The 19,512-nt window shown below is 47.2% G+C and overlaps 1 protein-coding gene across 1 annotated transcript in view; it reads left to right on the top strand.

Annotated features, from left to right (window-relative positions):
• The window catches only part of LOC140407752 (desmin-like), a 293,366-nt gene that overhangs the window by 41,975 nt on the left and 231,879 nt on the right, over nt 1–19,512 (top strand). The window contains exon 2 of the mRNA XM_072495041.1: nt 18,764–18,824. Within this exon, the coding sequence (XP_072351142.1) occupies nt 18,764–18,824 (61 nt within the window). The remainder of the gene's footprint in view (nt 1–18,763; nt 18,825–19,512) is intronic.

Genomic DNA, 19,512 nt, shown 5'->3' with positions numbered 1-19,512 from the left:
AGAGCCTTATACAGCTTCAGAAGTACATCCCTGGTCTTGTATTCTAGCCCTCTTGACATGAATGCCAACATTGCATTTGCCTTTCTAACTGCCGATAGAACCTGCACGTTAACCTGAAGAGAATCTTGAACTAGGACTCTTAAGTCCCTTTGTGCTTCTGATTTCCTAAGCCTTTCCCCTTTAGAAAATAGTCCATGCCTCCATTCTTACTTCCAAAATGCATAACCTCACACTTTTCCACATCTGCCACTTGTTTGCCCACTCCCCTAGCCTGTCCACGTTCTTCTGCAGCCCCACTGCTTCCCACAGGGGCTGGTTTAGCACAGTGGGTGTAAACAGCTGTCTTGTAATGCAGAACAATGCCAGCAGCGCGGGTTCAGTTCCCGTACCGGCCTCCCCAAACAGGCGCCGGAATGTGGCGACTAGGGGCTTTTCACAGTAACTTCATTGAAGCCTACTTCTGACAATCAGCGATTATTATTATCAATACTACCTGTCACTCTGCAAACTTAGCAACAGTGCCCTCAGTTCCTTGGATTGGATTGGATTTGTTTATTGTCACATGTACCGAGGTACAGTAAAAAGTATTTTTCTGCGAGCAGCTCAAACAGATTATCTAGTACATAAAAAGAAAAGAAAATACATAATAGAACAACACAAGGTACACAATGTAAATGCATAGACACCGGCATCGGCTGAAGCATACAGGAGTGTAGTATTATCTGGTCAGTCCAGAAGAGGACCGTTTAGGAGTCTGGTAATAGCGGAGAAGAAGCTGTTAGTGCGTGTTGTATCTCCTGCCTGATAGAATAAGTTGGAAGAGTGAGTAAGCCAGGTGGGATAGGTCTTTAATTATGCTACCCGCTTTCCCAAGGCAGCAGGAGGTGTAGATAGAGTCAATGATGGGAGGCGGGTTCGTGTGATGGACTGGGCTGTGATGGACTGGGCTGTGTTCCCGACTCTCTGTAGTTTCTTCCATTCTTGGGCCGCGCAGTTGCCATACCAGGCAGCCAGATAGGCAGCAGCCAGATAGGATGCTTTCTATGGTGCATTTGGAAAAGCTGGTAAGAGTCAGTGTGGACATGCCGAATTTCCTTAGTTTCCTGAGGAGGTAAAGGCGCTGTTGTGCTTTCTTGGTGATACCGTCGACGTGGGTAGACAAGGACAGATTTTTGGTGATGTACACACCTAGGAATTTGAAGTTGTCAACCATCTTCACCTCGGCCCGTTGATGCAGACAGGAGTGTGTACAGTACTTTGCTCCCTGAACTCAATGACCAGCTCTTTGGATTTGCTAGCATTGAGGGATTGATTGTTGTCATCACACCATTCCATGAGGTTCTCTATCTCCCTCCTGTATTCTGACTTGATCTTCTTCCAGATCATTAAAGTATATTGTGAAAAGTTGTGGTCCCAACGCTGACCCCTGAGGCACACCACTAGTCACCGGCTGCCATCCTGAGAAAGACCACTTTATCTCCACTCTCTGCCAGCCAGCCAATCCCCTGTCCATGCCAGTATCTTACCGTAAACACCATGGGCTCTTAACGTATTTAACAGCCTCCTAAACGGCACTTTGTGGAAATCTAAATAGATCACGTCCACTGGTCTAATTTCCTTGTTACTTCCTCAAAGAATTCTAACAGCTTTGTCAGACATGACTTCCCCTTGACAAAATTGTGCTGACTCAGTCCTATTTTATCCTGCACTCCACAATCTCATTTTAAGAATAATGCCAATAATCTTTATTAGTGTCACAAGGAGGCTTGCATTAACACTGCAATGAAGTTACTGTGCAAATCCCGTAGTCGCCACAGTGCGGTGCCTGTTCAGGTACACTGAGGGAGAATTCAGAATGTCCAATTCACCTAACAAGCACATCTTTCGGGACTTGAGGGAGGAAACCGGAGCACCCGGAGGAAACTCACGCAGACACGGGGAGAACTTGCAGATTCCACACAGTGACCCAAGCCGGGAATTGAACCCGGGTCCCGGATGCTGTGGAGCAACAGTGCTACCGTGCTGACCATAATGGTCTTTAATAAAGGACTCGAAAGTCTTACCAATGACTGAAGTCAGGATAGTGTGATATTCTGGGACATGTTGGACATCAAAAAGGAGGAGATATTGGGTGTTTTAAAAGACATTAAGGTAGATAAGCCTCCTGGGCCAGATGGGATTTACCCCAGAATACTGAGGGAAGCAAGGGAGGAAATTGCTGGGGCCTTGACTGACATCTTGTTTTCTCCCACAAGTCCCGAAAGACGTTAGGTGAATTAGTTATTAACGTTAATTAGGTGAATTGTACATTCTGAATTCTCTTTCTCTGTACCCGAACAGGCGCCAGAATGTGGCGACTAAAGGATTTTAACAGTAACTTCTTTGCAAAGTTAATGTATGCCTACTTGTGACAATAAAGATTATTGTTATTTGGCTGGAGAATAAATTGCGGGAGCCCTGGCTGAGATATCTGCATCATCATTAGCCACGGGTGAGGTAGCAGAAGACTGGAGGGTAGCAAATGTTGTGCCCTTATTTAAGAAGGGCTGCAAAGATAAACCTGGGAATTATAGACCGGTAAACCTAACACCTGTGGTGAGTAAGTTACAAGAGAGGATTCTGAGGGAAAAGATATACAAGCATTTAGAAAAACAGGGTTTGATTAGGAGTAATCAGCACGTCTTTGTGTATGGGAGACAGAGTTCTTTGATAAAGTGATGAGGGCAGGTCAAGGAGACACAGCCTGAGTGAGTGAGACACAGAGTGAGAATTTGGTGCAGTGAGGTAACCAGGAAAGGTAAGTGGTTAATCTAATTTTGCTGTTTTTCAGTTAAAAGTGCAGTGTAGATTAGTGTCTGATTGGCTGAAGCTGCCCCCACCCTAATTGCTGAGAGGCAGTTATCTGGCAGACACCTGAGGCCTGTTAAGGGGCAAAAGGTACACATTGTATTCTTCTCTTTGAAGTTTTAGTGTGAGTCATCCTAAAGTCTGTATAAAAGACAGACAGAAAGCGCACATTAGTAAGCATTGCGCAAGTCAAGGAGACACAGCCTGAGTGAGTGAGACACAGACAGAGTGAGAATTTGGTAATTTGGTGCAGTAAGGTAATTCGGTGAAGAGTGGGAGAAGGTGCTTTTTCCCTACTGTTTTGTTCTCTCTCTTTCTTCGGGCCTAATTTTGGGAGCCGTTCGGAGGAGGAGGAGCAGTCTCTGTGAGTATAAAAACCTAATGGTAACTTCCTGTTTTCCAGTTGTTTTTTCCCCCCAAAAGTGACGTCAGAGGGAAGCTGTGATCTGATTGGTTGATAGCAAATCTGCCCCAATTTTCTTTTTAAAAACCAGCTAAACTCGTAAACTTAAATTAAACTAATTAATTAATTAGTGATGGCTGGTAAGGTGATGTGCTGGCAGATCCCATTGCGAGCTGCAGCGTTCACATCTGCATAAGTGTTGGCTGCTCGAAGAGCTCCGACTCAGAGTTGATGAGCTGGAGTCTGAGCTTCAAACACTGAGGCACATCCAGGAGGGGGAGACTTACCTGGACACTGTGTTTCAGGAGGCAGTCACACCTGTCAGAGTAAGTAGTTTAAATCCTGCCAGTGGCCAGGGACAGCAGGGTGTGACTGCAAGTCAGGCAGGTAAAGGGAACCAGCAGTCAGGAACTCAGGAGCTTCAGCCCTTGACCCTGTCCAACAGGTATGAGACACTTGCTCCCTGTGTGGATGGCGAACAGGGCGGCAGGAAGGATGAGTCAGCTGACCAAGGCACCATGGTTCAGCAGGCCATTCAAGGGGAGGGAGTAAATAGGCAAGTTGTAGGGGATTCTATTATCAGGGGGATAGATAGTATCCTTTGTGAGCAGGATAAAGAGTCCCGCATGGTATGTTGCCTGCCCGGTGCTAGGGTGCGGGACATCTCTGACCGGCTTGAAAGGATACTGGAGAGGCAGGGGGAGGATCCAGTTGTTGTGATCCATGTCGGTACCAACAACATAGGCAAGTCTAGGAAAGAGGACCATTGTAGAGATTATAAAGAGCTAGGATTCAAATTAAAAAAACAGGTCCTCAAGGGTCATATTCTCCGGATTACTGCCCGAGCCACGTGCAAATTGGCATAGGGAGGCAAGAATAAGGGAAGTTAACACGTGGCTGAAAGAGTGGTGTGGGAAAGAGGGGTTCCTTTTCATGGGACATTGGCATCAGTTTTGGGACAGGGAGGACCTATACCATTGGGATGGTCTCCACCTGAACCGAGCTGGGACCAGTGTTCTGGCGAAAAGAGTAAATAGGGTGGTCAATAGGACTTTAAACTAGAGATTGGGGGGGAAGGGAAAGTGAGGGAACCAAGAGGTGAAGTAATCAGTGGGAAGCGTAGCTGCTTAGGAATACAAAAAAGCACGAAAAGACAAAACTCAGGAGAGGTTACAATAGTCCCCATCCCACAAAATATGACACAGTGTATGGAAAGGCTCAGTAAACCAAGGTCCACCACACTAAGAAAACAAAAAGGGACGGTCAAGAGAAAATTAAAGGTGCTATATTTAAATGCGCGCAGTGTACGGAACAAGGTAGATGAGATAGTGGCCCAGATTGTGACTGGCAGATATGATGTGGTAGGCATCACAGAGACGTGGTTGCAGGGGGCTCAGGACTGGCATTTAAACATCCAGGGATTCACAACCTATCGAAAAGACAAGAGAGGTGGGCAGAGGGGGCGGGGTTGCCTTGTTAATTAGGAATGAAATTAAATCAATAGCACTAAACGACATAGGGTCAGATGATGTGGAGTCTGTGTGGGTAGAGTTGAGGAACCACAAAGGCAAAAAACCCATAATGGGAGTGATGTACAGGCCTCCCAACAGTGGTCAGGACCAGGGGCACAAAATGCACCACAAAATAGAAAGTGCATGTCAGAAAGGCAAGGTCACAGTGATCATGGGGGACTTCAATATGCAGGTGGACTGGGTAAATAATGCTGCCAGTGGACCCAAGGAAAGGGAATTCATTGAATGTTTACAGGATGGCTTTTTGGAACAGCTTGTGATGGAGCCCACGAGGGAACAGGCCATTCTGGAGCCTAGTGGGAAAGACAGTCGAACAGCAATGGCAGGAGTTTCTGGGAGTAATTGAGGACACAGTACAGAGGTTCATCCCAAAGAAAAGAAAGGTTATCAGAGGGGGGATTAGGCAGCCATGGCTGACAAAGGAAGTTAGGGAATGCATCAAAGCAAAAGAGAAAGCCTATAATGTGGCAAAGAGTAGTGGGAAGTGAGAAGATTGGGAAGGCTACAAAAACAAACAGGATAACAAAGAGAGAAATAAGGAAAGAGTGGATCAAATATGAAGGTAGGCTAGCCAGTAACATTAGGAATGATAGTAAAAGTTTCTTTAAATACATTAAAAACAAACGGGAGGCAAAAGTTGACATTGGGCCGCTCCAAAATGACGCTGGTAATCTAGTGATGGGAGACGAGGAAATAGCTGAGGAACTAAATAAGTACTTTGCGTCAGTCTTCACAGTAGAAGACATGAGTAATATCCCAACAATTCCGGAGAGTCAGGGGGCAGAGTTGAATATGGTAGCCATCACAAAGGAGAAAGTGCTAGAGAAACTAAGAGGTCTAAAAATTGATAAATCTCCGGGCCCAGATGGACTACATCCTAGAGTTCTAAAGGAGATAGCTGAAGAAATAGTGGAGGCATTAGTTATGATCTTTCAAAAGTCACTGGAGTCATGGAAAGTCCCAGAGGATTGGAAAATCGCTGTTGTAACCCCCCTGTTCAAGAAGGGAACAAGGAAAAAGATGGAAAATTATAGGCCAATTAGCCTAACCTCGGTTGTTGGCAAGATTCTAGAATCCATCGTTAAGGATGAGATTTCTAAATTCTTGGAAGTGCAGTGTCGGATTAGGACAAGTCAGCATGGATTTAGTAAGGGGAGGTCGTGCCTGACAAACCTGTTAGAGTTTTTTGAAGAGATAACAAATAGGTTAGACCAAGGAGAGCCAATGGATGTTATCTATCTTGACTTCCAAAAGGCCTTTGATAAGGTGCCTCACGGGAGACTGCTGAGTAAAATAAGGGCCCATGGTATTCGAGGCAAGGTACTAACATGGATTGACGATTGGCTGTCAGGCAGAAGGCAGAGAGTTGGGATAAAAGGTTCTTTTTCGGAATGGCAACCGGTGACGAGTGGTGTCCCGCAGGGTTCAGTGTTGTGGCCACAGCTGTTCTCTTTATATATTAACGATCTAGATGACGGGACTGGGGGCATTCTGGCTAAGTTTGGCGATGATACAAAGATAGGTGGAGGGGCAGGTAGTATGGAGGAGGTGGGGAGGCTGCAGAAAGATTTAGACAGTTTAGGAGAGTGGTCCAAGAAATGGCTGATGAAATTCAACGTGGGCAAGTGCGAGGTCTTGCACTTTGGAAAAAAGAATAGAGGCATGGACTATTTTCTAAACGGTGACAAAATTCATAATGCTGAAGTGCAAAGGGACTTGGGAGTCCTAGTCCAGGATTCTCTAAAGGTAAACTTGCAGGTTGAGTCCGTAATTAAGAAAGCAAATGCAATGTTGTCATTCATCTCAAGAGGCTTGGAATATAAAAGCAGGGATGTACTTCTGAAGCTTTATAAAGCATTAGTTAGGCCCCATTTAGAATACTGTGAGCAATTTTGGGCCCCACACCTCAGGAAGGACATACTGGCACTGGAGCGGGTCCAGCGGAGATTCACACGGATGATCCCAGGAATGGTAGGCCTAACATACGATGAACGTCTGAGGATCCTGGGATTATATTCATTGGAGTTTAGGAGGTTGAGGGGAGATCTAATAGAAACTTACAAGATAATGAATGGCTTAGATAAGGTGGATGTAGGGAAGTTGTTTCCATTAGCAGGGGAGACTAGGACCTGGGGGCACAGCCTTAGAATAAAAGGGAGTCACTTTAGAACAGAGATGAGGAGAAGTTTCTTCAGCCAGAGAGTGGTGGGTCTGTGGAATTCATTGCCACAGAGGGCGGTGGAGGCCGGGACGTTGAGTGTCTTTAAGACAGAAATTGATAAATTCTTGATTTCTCAAGGAATTAAGGGCTATGGAGCGGGTAAATGGAGTTGAAATCAGCCACGATTGAATGATGGAGTGGACTCGATGTGCCGAATGGCCTTACTTCCGCTCCTATGTCTTATGGTCTTATGGCAGGACAGTAGGAGTAGTCTACAGTAAAGCCTTTGATAAAGTTCCACGTAGTAGGCTGGTCTGGAAGGTTAGATCCCATGGAATCCAGGGAGAGCTGGAAAATTAGATATACAATTGGCTTGGTGGTAGGAATCAGAGGGTAATGGTGGAAGGTTGCTTGTTGGACTGGAGGCCTGTAACTAGTGGTGTGCCTCCGGGGTCAGTGCTAGGCCCATTGCTGTTTGTTATCTATATCAACGATTTGGATGAGAATATACAGGTATGATCAGCAAGTTTGGCGATGACCCTAAAATAGATGGTATTGTAGACAATGAGGAAGGTTATCAAAGAACAAAGAAATGTACAGCACAGGAACAGGCCCTTCGGCCCTCCAAGCCCGTGCCGACCATGCTGCCCGACTAAACTACAATCTTCTACACTTCCTGGGTCCGTATCCTTCTATTCCCATCCTATTCATGTATTTGTCAAGATGCCCCTTAAATGTCCCTATCGTCCCTGCTTCCACCACCTCCTCCGGTAGCGAGTTCCAGGCACCCACTACCCTCTGCGTAAAAAACTTGCCTCGTACATCTACTCTAAACCTTGCCCCTCTCACCTTAAACCTATGCCCCCTAGTAATTGACCCCTCTACCCTGGGGAAAAGCCTCTGACTATCCACTCTGTCTATGCCCCTCATAATTTTGTATACCTCTATCAGGTCTCCCCTCAACCTCCTTCGTTCCAGTGAGAACAAACCGAGTTTATTCAACCGCTCCTCATAGCTAATGCCCTCCATACCAGGCAACATTCTGGTAAATCTCTTCTGCACCCTCTCTAAAGCCTCCACATCCTTCTGGTAGTGTGGCGACCAGAATTGAACACTATACTCCAAGTGTGGCCTAACTAAGGTTCTATACAGCTGCAACATGACTTGCTAATTCTTATACTCAATGCCCCGGCCAATGAAGGCAAGCATGCCGTATGCCTTCTTGACTACCTTCTCCACCTGTGTTGCCCCTTTCAATGACCTGTGGACCTGTACTCCTAGATCTCTTTGACTTTCAATACTCTTGAGGGTTCTACCTATATTCCCTACCTGCATTAGACCTTCCAAAATGCATTACCTCACATTTGTCCGGATTAAACTCCATCTGCCATTTCTCCGCCCAAGTCTCCAGACAATCTAAATCCTGCTGTATCCTCCGACAGTCCTCATCGCTATCGGCAATTCCACCAACCTTTGTGTCGTCTGCAAACTTACTAATCAGACCAGTTACATTTTCCTCCAAATCATTTATATATACTACAAACAGCAAAGGTCCCAGCACTGATCCCTGTGGAACACCACTGGTCACAGCCCTCCAATTAGAAAAGCATCCCTCCATTGCTACTCTCTGCCTTCTATGGCCTAGCCAGTTCTGTATCCACCTTGCCAGCTCACCCCTGATCGCGTGCGACTTCACCTTTTGTACTAGTCTACCATGAGGGACCTTGTCAAAGGCCTTACTGAAGTCCATATAGACAACATTCACTGTCCTACCTGCATCAATCATCTTAGTGACCTCCTCGAAAAACTCTATCAAGTTAGTGAGACACGACCTCCCCTTCACAAAACAGTGCTGCCTCTCACTAATACGTCCATTTGCTTCCAAATGGGAGTAGATCCTATCTCGAAGAATTCTCTCCAGTAATTTCCCTACCACTGAAGTAAGGCTCACCGGCCTGTAGTTCCCGGGATTATCCTTGCTACCCTTCTTAAACAGAGGAACAACATTGGCTATTCTCCAGTCCTCCGGGACATCCCCTGAAGACAGCGAGGATCCAAAGATTTCTGTCAAGGCCTCAGCAATTTCCTCTCCAGCCTCCTTCAGTATTCTGGGGTAGATCCCATCAGGCCCTGGGGACTTATCTACCTTAATATTTTTTAAGACACCCAACACCTCGTCTTTTTGGATCACAATGTGACCCAGGCTATCTACACCCCCTTCTCCAGACTCAACATCTATCAATTCCTTGTCTTTGGTGAATACTGATGCAAAGTATTCATTTAGTACCTCGCCCATTTCCTCTGGCTCCACACATAGATTCCCTTGCCTATCCTTCAGTGGGCCAACCCTTTCCCTGGCTACCCTCTTGCTTTTTATGTCCGTGTAAAAAGCCTTGGGATTTTCCTTAACCCTATTTGCCAATGACTTTTCGTGACACCTTCTAGCCCTCCTGACTCCTTGCTTAAGTTCCTTCCTACTTTCCTTGTATTCCACGCAGGCTTCGTCTGTTCCCAGCCTTTTAGCCCTGACAAATGCCTCCTTTTTCTTTTTGACGAGGCCTACAATATCACTCGTCATCCAAGGTTCCCGAAAATTGCCGTATTTATCCTTCTTCCTCACAGGAACATGCCGGTCCTGTATTCCTTTCAACTGCCACTTGAAAGCCTCCCACATGTCAGATGTTGATTTGCCCTCAAACATCTGCCCCCAATCTATGTTCTTCAGTTCCCGCCTAATATTGTTATAATTAGCCTTCCCCCAATTTAGCACATTCATCCTCGGACCACTCTTATCCTTGTCGACCAGTACTTTAAAACTTACTGAATTGTGGTCACTGTTACCAAAATGCTCCCCTACTGAAACATCTACCACCTGGCCGGGCTCATTCCCCAATACCAGGTCCAGTACCGCCCCTTCCCTAGTTGGACTGTCTACATATTGTTTTAAGAAGCCCTCCTGGATGCTCCTTACAAACTCCGCCCCGTCTAAGCCCCTGGCACTAAGTGAGTCCCAGTCAATATTGGGGAAGTTGAAGTCTCCCATCACCACAACCCTGTTGTTTTTACTCTTTTATCCAAAAATGCAGCAGGATCTTGATCAGCTGGGGAAGTGGGCAGAGAAACGGCAAATGGAGTTCAATACAGATAAGTGTGAGGTGTTGTCTTTTGGAAAGTCAAATCAAGGTAGGACTTTCACAGTGAATGGCAGGACCTTAGGGAGTATCATGGAACAGAGGGACCTTGGATTTCAGGTGCACGGTTCTCTAAAGGTGGAGTCACAGGTAGACAGGGCAGTGAAAAAGGCTTTTTGGCATGCTGGCCTTCATCAGTCAGGCGATTAAGTATATAAGTTAGGAAGTTATGTTGCAGTTGTACAGGACGTTGGTGAGTCTGCACCTGGAGTATTGTGTTCAGATTTGGCCGACTTGCTCTAGGAAATATGTTATTAAACTGGAGAGAGTGCAGAAGAGATTTACAAGGATGTTGCCAGGACTCTAGGGACTGAGTTTTTTTTTAAAAATAATATTTTATTGAAAATTTTTGGTCAACCAACACAGTACATTGTGCATCCTTTACACAACATTGTAACAATACAGATAATGATGACCTTTTTAAATTTAAACAAAAACAACAACAAATAAATATCAAAGAACAAAAAATTAAAAACTAGCCCTAATTGGCAACTGCCTTGTCTCAGGCCACCCCCCCCCCCCAAGTCCTGGGCCGCTGCTGCTGCCTTCTTTGTTCTCCCCTATCTATCTTTCCACAAGATATTCGACGAACGGTTGCCACCGCCTAGTAAACCCTTGAGCCGACCCCCTTAGGACGAACTTAATCCGCTCTAACTTTATGAACCCCGCCATATCATTTATCCAGGTCTCCACCCCCGGGGGCTTGGCTTCTTTCCACATTAGCAATATTCTGCGCCGGGCTACTAGGGACGCAAAGGCCAAAACATCGGCCTCTTTCGCCTCCTGCACTCCCGGCTCTTGTGCAACCCCAAATATAGCCAACCCCCAGCTTGGTTCGACCCGGACTCCTACTACTTTCGAAAGCACCTTTGTCACCCCCATCCAAAACCCCTGTAGTGCCGGGCATGACCAAAACATATGGGTATGATTCGCTGGGCTTCTCGAGCACCTCGCACACCTATCCTCCACCCCAAAAAATTTACTGAGCCGTGTTCCAGTCATATGTGCCCTGTGTAATACCTTGAACTGAATCAGGCTTAGCCTGGCGCACGAGGACGACGAGTTTACCCTGTTTAGGGCATCTGCCCACATCCCCTCCTCAATCTCCTCCCCTAGCTCTTCTTCCCATTTCCCTTTTAGTTCGTCCATCATAGTCTCCCCTTCGTCTCTCATTTCCCTATATATATCCGACACCTTACCGTCCCCCACCCATTTCTTTGAGATGACTCTGTCCTGCACCTCTTGTGTCGGGAGCTGCGGGAATTCCCTCACCTGTTGCCTCGCAAAAGCCCTCAATTGCATGTACCTGAATGCATTCCCTTGGGGCAACCCATATTTCTTGGTCAGCGCTCCCAGACTCGCAAACTTCCCATCCACAGATAGATCTTTCAATTGCGTTATACCTGCTCTTTGCCACATTCCATATCCCCCATCCATTCCCCCCGGGGCAAACCTATGGTTGTTTCTTATCGGGGACCCCCCCCAGTGCTCCGGTCTTTCCCCTATGTCGTCTCCACTGTCCCCAAATCTTCAGTGTAGCTACCACCACCGGACTCGTGGTATAGTTCCTTGGTGAGAACGGCAATGGGGCTGTCACCATAGCCTGCAGGCTGGTCCCCCTACAGGACGCCCTCTCTAATCTCTTCCACGCCGCTCCTTCCTCCTCTCCGATCCACTTACTCACCATTGAAATATTAGCGGCCCAATAATACTCACTTAGGCTCGGTAGTGCCAGCCCCTCCCTATCCCTACTACGCTGTAAGAATCCCTTCCTCACTCTCGGAGTCTTCCCGGCCCAAACAAAACCCATGATACTCTTTTCTATCCTTTTGAAAAAAGACTTCGTGATCACCACCGGGAGACACTGAAACACAAAGAGGAATCTCGGGAGGACCACCATCTTAACCGCCTGCACCCTCCCTGCCATTGACAATGCTACCATATCCCATCTCTTGAAATCTTCCTCCATCTGTTCCACCAACCGCGTCAAATTTCGCCTGTGCAATGTGCCCCAATTCTTAGCTATCTGGATCCCCAGGTAACGAAAGTCTCTTGTTACCTTCCTCAACGGTAGGTCTTCTATTTCTCTACTCTGCTCTCCTGGATGCACCACAAACAGCTCACTCTTCCCCATGTTCAATTTATACCCTGAAAAATCCCCAAACTCCCCAAGTATCCGCATTATTTCTGGCATCCCCTCCGCTGGATCCGCCACATATAGTAGCAGATCATCCGCATATAAAGATACCCGGTGTTCTTCTCCTCCCCTAAGTATTCCCCTCCATCCCTTGGAACCTCTCAGCGCTATCGCCAGGGGCTCAATCGCCAGTGCAAACAGTAATGGGGACAGAGGACATCCCTGCCTTGTCCCTCTATGGAGCCGAAAATATGCCGATCCCCGTCCATTCGTGACCACACTCGCCACTGGGGCCCTATACAACAGCTGCACCCATCTAACATACCCCTCTCCGAACCCAAATCTCCTCAACACCTCCCACAGATAATCCCACTCCACTCTATCAAATGCTTTCTCGGCATCCATCGCCACTACTATCTCCGTTTCACCCTCTGGTGGGGCCATCATCATTACCCCTAACAACCTCCGTATGTTCGTGTTCAGCTGTCTCCCCTTCACAAACCCAGTTTGGTCCTCATGAACCACCCCCGGGACACATTCCTCTATTCTCATTGCCATTACCTTGGCCAAGACCTTGGCATCTACATTGAGGAGGGAGATTGGTCTGTAGGACCCGCATTGTAGCGGATCCTTTTCCTTCTTTAAAAGAAGCGATATCGTTGCTTCTGACATAGTCGGGGGCAGTTGTCCCCTTTCCTTTGCCTCGTTAAAGGTCCTCGTCAGTAGCGGGGCGAGCAAGTCCAAATATTTTCTGTAAAATTCAACTGGGAATCCGTCCGGTCCCGGGGCCTTTCCCGTCTGCATGTTCCTAATTCCTTTCACCACTTCTTCTACCGTGATCTGTGCTCCCAATCCCATCCTTTCCTGCTCTTCCACCTTGGGAATTTCCAGCCGATCCAAAAACTCCATCATTCTCTCCCTCCCATCCGGGGGTTGAGCTTCATACAATTTTTTATAAAATGTCTTAAACACTTCATTCACTCTCTCCGCTCCCCGCTCCGTCTCTCCATCTTCGTCTCTCACCCCCCCTATTTCCCTCGCTGCTCCCCTTTTCCTCAATTGGTGTGCCAGCAATCTGCTCGCCTTCTCTCCATATTCATACTGTACACCCTGCGCCTTCCTCCATTGTGCCTCTGCAGTGCCTGTGGTCAGCAAGTCAAATTCCACATGCAGCCTTTGCCTTTCCCTATACAGTCCCTCCTCCGGTGCTTCCGCATACTGTCTGTCCACCCTCAAAAGTTCTTGCAACAACCGCTCCCGTTCCTTACTCTCCTGCTTCCCTTTATGTGTCCTTATTGATATCAGCTCCCCCCTAACCACCGCCTTCAACGCCTCCCAGACCACTCCCACCTGAACCTCCCCATTGTCATTGAGTTCCAAGTACTTTTCAATGCATCCCCTCACCCTTAAGCACACCCCCTCATCCGCCATTAGTCCCATGTCCATTCTCCAGGGTGGACGCCCTCTTGTTTCCTCCCCTATCTCCAAGTCTACCCAGTGTGGGGCATGATCCGAAATGGCTATAGCCGTATATTCCGTTCCCCTCACCCTCGGGATCAATGCCCTACCCAACACAAAAAAGTCTATGCGTGAATAGACTTTATGGACATAGGAGAAAAACGAGAACCCCTTACTCCTAGGTCTACTGAATCTCCACGGGTCCACCCCTCCCATCTGCTCCATAAAATCCTTAAGCACCTTGGCTGCTGCCGGCCTCCTACCAGTCCTGGACTTCGACCTATCCAGCCTTGGTTCCAACACCGTGTTAAAGTCTCCCCCCATTATCAGCTTTCCGGTCTCTAGGTCTGGGATGCGTCCTAGCATTCGCCTCATAAAATTGGCATCGTCCCAATTCGGGGCATACACGTTTACCAACACCACCATCTCTCCCTGTAATTTGCCACTCACCATCACGTATCTGCCCCCGTTATCCGCCACTATAGTCTTTGCCTCGAGCATTACCCGCTTCCCCACTAATATAGCCACCCCCCTGTTTTTCGCATCCAGCCCCGAATGGAACACCTGCCCTACCCATCCTTTGCGCAACCTAACCTGATCTATCAGTTTCAGGTGCGTTTCCTGTAACATGACCACATCTGCTTTAAGTTTCTTAAGGTGTGCGAGTACTCGTGCCCTCTTTATCGGCCCGTTAAGCCCCCTCACGTTCCACGTGATCAGCCGAGTTGGGGGGCTTCCCACCCCCCCCCCCCCCCTTGCCGGTTAGCCATCATCTTTTTCCAGCTTCTCGCCCAGTTCCCACGCAGCTGTATTTCTCCCAGACGGTGCCCCCCCGCCCATCCTTTTCCGTACCCACTCCCCCCTTTCTCCAGCAGCAGCAACCCAGTAATTCCCCCCCCCCCCCCCCCCCCCGCTAGACCCCCCGCTAGCGTAATTACTCCCCCCATGTTGCTCCCAGAAGTCAGCAAACTCTGGCTGACCTCGGCTTCCCCCCGTGATCACGGCTCGCCCCGTGCGGCGCCCCCTCCTTCCTGCTTCTCTATTCCCGCCATAATTATCATAGCGCGGGAACCAAGCCCGCGCCTCTCCCTCGGCCCCGCCTCCCATGGCCAACGCCCCATCTCCTCTCCCTCCCCACCTCCCCCATCACCACCTGTGGGAGAAAGAAAAGTTACCATACCGCAGGATTAATCATACAATCCCTCTTCGCCCCCCCCCCCCCACTCGTCCCACCACTTTGTCCAAACGTTCATTTTCGTAGTCCAATCATTCCAATTTTTCTTCTACAATAAAAGTCCACGCTTCATCCGCCGTCTCAAAGTAGTGGTGCCTCCCTTGATATGTGACCCACAGTCTTGCCGGTTGCAGCATTCCAAACTTTATCTTTTTTTTGTGAAGTACCGCTTTGGCCCGATTAAAGCTCGCCCTCCTTCTCGCCACCTCCGCACTCCAATCTTGATAGACGCGGATCACCGCGTTCTCCCATTTACTACACCGAGTTTTCTTCGCCCATCTAAGGACCATTTCTCTATCCTTAAAACGGAGAAATCTCACCACTATGGCTCTGGGAGCTTCTCCTGCTCTCGATCCTCGCACCATACCGATGCTCCCTCCACCTCCAACGGACCCGTCGGGGCCTCCACTCCCATTAACGAGTGCAGCATCGTGCTCACATATGCCCCGACGTCCGCCCCCTCCACACCTTCAGGAAGGCCAAGAATCCTCAAGTTGTTCCTCCTTGCGTTATTTTCCAGTGCCTCCAACCTCTCCACAGATCGTTTCTGGTGTGCCTCCTGTATCTCCGACTTCACCACCAGGCCCTGTATATCGTTTTCATTCTCTGCTGCTTTCGCCTTCACGACCCGAAGCTCCTGCTCCTGGGTCTTTTGTTCCTCTTTCAGCCCTTCAATCGCCTGTAATATCGGGGCCAACAACTCTTTCTTCATTTCCTTTTTTATCTCCTCCACGCAGCGTTTCAAAAACTCTTGTTGTTCAGGGCCCCATATGAAACTGCCACCTTCCGACGCCATCTTGGTTTCTGCTTGCCTTCCTTGCCGCTGCTCCAAAGGATCCGCTGCAATCCGGCCACTTTCCTCTCCTTTTTCCATCCGTGTCCAGGGGGAACACCCTTCTGGTTTACCGCACGGTGTTTTCAGCCGTTAAAATTGCCGTTGGGGCTCCTATCAAGAGCCCAAAAGTCCGTTTCACAGGGAGCTGCCGAAACGTGCGACTCAGCTGGTCATCGCCGCACCCGGAACCTCTAGGGACTGAGTTATAGGTAGAGATTGGACAGGCTAGGGCTTTTTTCTTTGGAGCACAGGAGACTGAGGGATGATTTTATAGAAATGTATAAGATCATGAGAGGCATGGATCGGGTGAATACAAAGAAAGAACAAAGAAATGTACAGCACAGGAACAGGCCCTTCGGCCCTCCAAGCCCGTGCCGACCATGCTGCCCGACTAAACTACAATCTTCTACACTTCCTGGGTCCGTATCCTTCTATTCCCATCCTATTCATATATTTGTCAAGATGCCCCTTAAATGTCCCTATCGTCCCTGCTTCCACTACCTCCTCCGGTAGCGAGTTCCAGGCACCCACTACCCTCTGCGTAAAAAAAAAAAAACTTGCCTCGTACATCTACTCTAAATCTTGCCCCTCTCACCTTAAACCTATGCCCCCTAGTAATTGACCCCTCTACCCTGGAGAAAAGCCTCTGACTATCCACTCTGTCTATGCCCCTCATAATTTTGTATACCTCTATCAGGTCTCCCCTCAACCTCCTTCGTTCCAGTGAGAACAAACCGAGTTTATTCAATCGCTCCTCATAGCTAATGCCCTCCATACCAGGCAACATTCTGGTAAATCTCTTCTGCACCCTCTCTAAAGCCTCCACATCCTTCTGGTAGTGTGGCGACCAGAATTGAACACTATACTCCAAGTGTGGCCTAACTAAGGTTCTATACAGCTGCAACATGACTTGCCAATTCTTATACTCAATGCCCCGGCCAATGAAGGCAAGCATGCCGTCTGCCTTCTTGACTACCTTCTCCACCTGTGTTGCCCCTTTCAATGACCTGTGGACCTGTACTCCTAGATTTCTTTGACTTTCAATACTCTTGAGGGTTCTACCATTCACTGTATATCAATACTCTTGAGGGTTCTACCATTCACTGTATAAGTGAGTCCCAGTCAATATTGGGGAAGTTGAAGTCTCCCATCACCACAACCCTGTTGTTTTTACTCTTTTATCACTCAGTGCAATCTGGGAATGTAAATGCTTCACTGAAACTGACACCAATTAAATAAAATAGAGATGGAGGGTCAGGTGCCGTGTAGTTCCTGCATGATGTGGGAGCTGGTGGGAGCTGAGCAGCACTCAGTCTTTCCCCCAGGGTTGGGGAATCAAAAACTAGAGGGCATAGGTTTAAGTTAAGAGGGGAAAGAATTAATGGGAACCTGAGGAGCAACCTTTTTACATAGAGGGTGGTACATATGTGGAATGAGCTGCCGGAGGAAGTGGTTGTGACAGGGACATGGACAACATTTAAAAGGGATTTGGAGAGATGCATGGATAGGAAAGGTTTAGGGGGATTACATAGATATGAAAGATTTAAAGGAATAGAGGCCAAATGCAGGCAAATGGGGTTAGCTTAGATGGGCTTTTTGGTTGGTATGGACCAGTTTGAATCAAAGGGCCTGTCTCCATGCCGTAGGTTCTATGAAGTATACTATCCCCCAAAATGACTACATTTCTTTTCTCCACCCCCCCTCACTTGAACGGCTCCCTGTACCATGGTGCTGAGGTCAGTTTGCTCATCCTCTCTGCAGTCCCCGTTCCCGTCCACACAGGAACAAGAATCTCAAATCTGCTGGGCAAGTTCAAGGGCTGAGGCTCTTGCAACCCTACCTCCTGGATTCCTCTACCTGCCTCACCTGCAGCCACACCCTCCTGTCCCTGACCACTGGCCGAATTCAAGGTATTTAATCTAAGGGGTATGACTGCCTCCTGAAGCACAGTGTGCAGGTACCTCTCCCCCTCCCTGAAGTGTCGCAGCATCCGAAGCTCAGTATCCAGTTCATCAACTCTGAGCCAGAGTTCTTCAAGCAACCAACACTTACTACACTGGGAACCACAGTGGGGTCCACCAGCTCCCACATCATGCAGGAACTACACGGCACCTGACCCTCCATCTCTATTTTATTTAATTAGTTTCAAATTTGGTTTTAAAAAACTTAAAACTTTTTAATATTTCTTCTTACTACCTCTGTCTGAAAGCGATTTAAATTAATTTTCTAATTTAGCACAGCTTCCCTATTAACGAATCAAATCAAAGTGCGATGTCACTTTTCAGTTTTTTTCCCCAGTCGGAACTCTTGTCAGTTTTAGTGAATCATTTACATTCCCAGATTGCACTCTGAATTTCCCCCGCTCGCAGCTCCCAAAGTGAAGGCCTCAGAATCCCCGAGGTAAATTTTTAAACCACTTACCTTCCCAGACTACACTCTGAATTTCTCCCACTCGCAGCTCCCAAAGTGAAGGCTTCAGAACCCCAGAGGTAAGTTTTTTATACCACTTACCTTCTCAGACTGGACTCTGCATTTCTCCTGCTCACCGCTCCCGAAGTGAATTATTTGATTATTACATGTTTTCACATTTTTAACCTGATTCCTGTACTTAGTCTGTATATGAATTTTTCAATGTATGTCTTTCTACAATTCAGCCTTCGAGCTGCAAACATGTTTCCAGAATAAAGTACCATTATTCATATTGGATGTGTGATCCATTATACTGGGTAGCCTGAGCGTTCAGATCCCATCGTCAACAAAGGGTTGGGTGCTTGCATTGTGGAATTGCATCAAATTTGGACAATAATTTTATTCATGTGGAGGGCCAATGTCATGTGGACTGGTTGGGTCACATGGCTTGCTTCCATGTTGTAATATGTATTCTAAAGATGAGAAAATGGTTTTGATTGTATACATCTTAGTGATGACTATAAGAAGAGCAAAAATGTTGTACTTTTCATTGCAGATTAGAAAAAGAGATTCAACTAAGAAAGGAGTCTGAAAAGGATTATGAAGAATTAAGGAAGGCAAGTCCAATCCTTTTTAGTTAACTATATATGAAATTGAATATTGTCCATAGTATTCCATGCCCAGGAGATCACCCAAAATGTTGCCCATTTTGAGATGTATTTGATTTGATGACATTACATAATTTGATTTGCCTTGAATCTGAATCACTGACCCAGCTCCCAACAGAAAAACAAACTACTACTGCTTGGCTTTGCTTTATTTGAACAACCTTATTTTTATGCATACAGATTAAAACATTGCTTTAAATATTTCTTGGCTTTGAAATATATCTTGAATGCCTTGGGATTTTCAGACTATGAAGACTTATTACCAGTGTTGTATTCATCATACTCAGGACCGCCTGATTTGATCTCCTGCATCAATCCTGCACACACCTCAACTCAACCACAATGCCACAGTTCACATCCTCACCAACCCTAAGCTCCATACACACATCACTTTGGTTCTTTGCAGTTTCCACGAGCTTAGAGCCTCTTGATTTCAAATCTTTCATTCTTGCTCTCAAATCACTCTGTGACCTTGCCGCACCTTACTTTAAATATTAAATACTTTACATACCTACGTGAACACTTGTTCTCCTTTAACATTGAATGTCTCCTTATCATTTGTTTACTTTGGTCTATTCATGTGCTTTTCTGCTACTATACCCTTGACTAACATTGTGATTGATAGATTTTCTTTAGC

The sequence above is a fragment of the Scyliorhinus torazame genome, chromosome 2 (assembly GCF_047496885.1).
Source record: "Scyliorhinus torazame isolate Kashiwa2021f chromosome 2, sScyTor2.1, whole genome shotgun sequence".
Taxonomy (NCBI): domain Eukaryota; kingdom Metazoa; phylum Chordata; class Chondrichthyes; order Carcharhiniformes; family Scyliorhinidae; genus Scyliorhinus; species Scyliorhinus torazame.
Note: the sequence above shows the minus strand (reverse complement) of the source record. Positions and strands in the feature narration are given on the sequence as shown.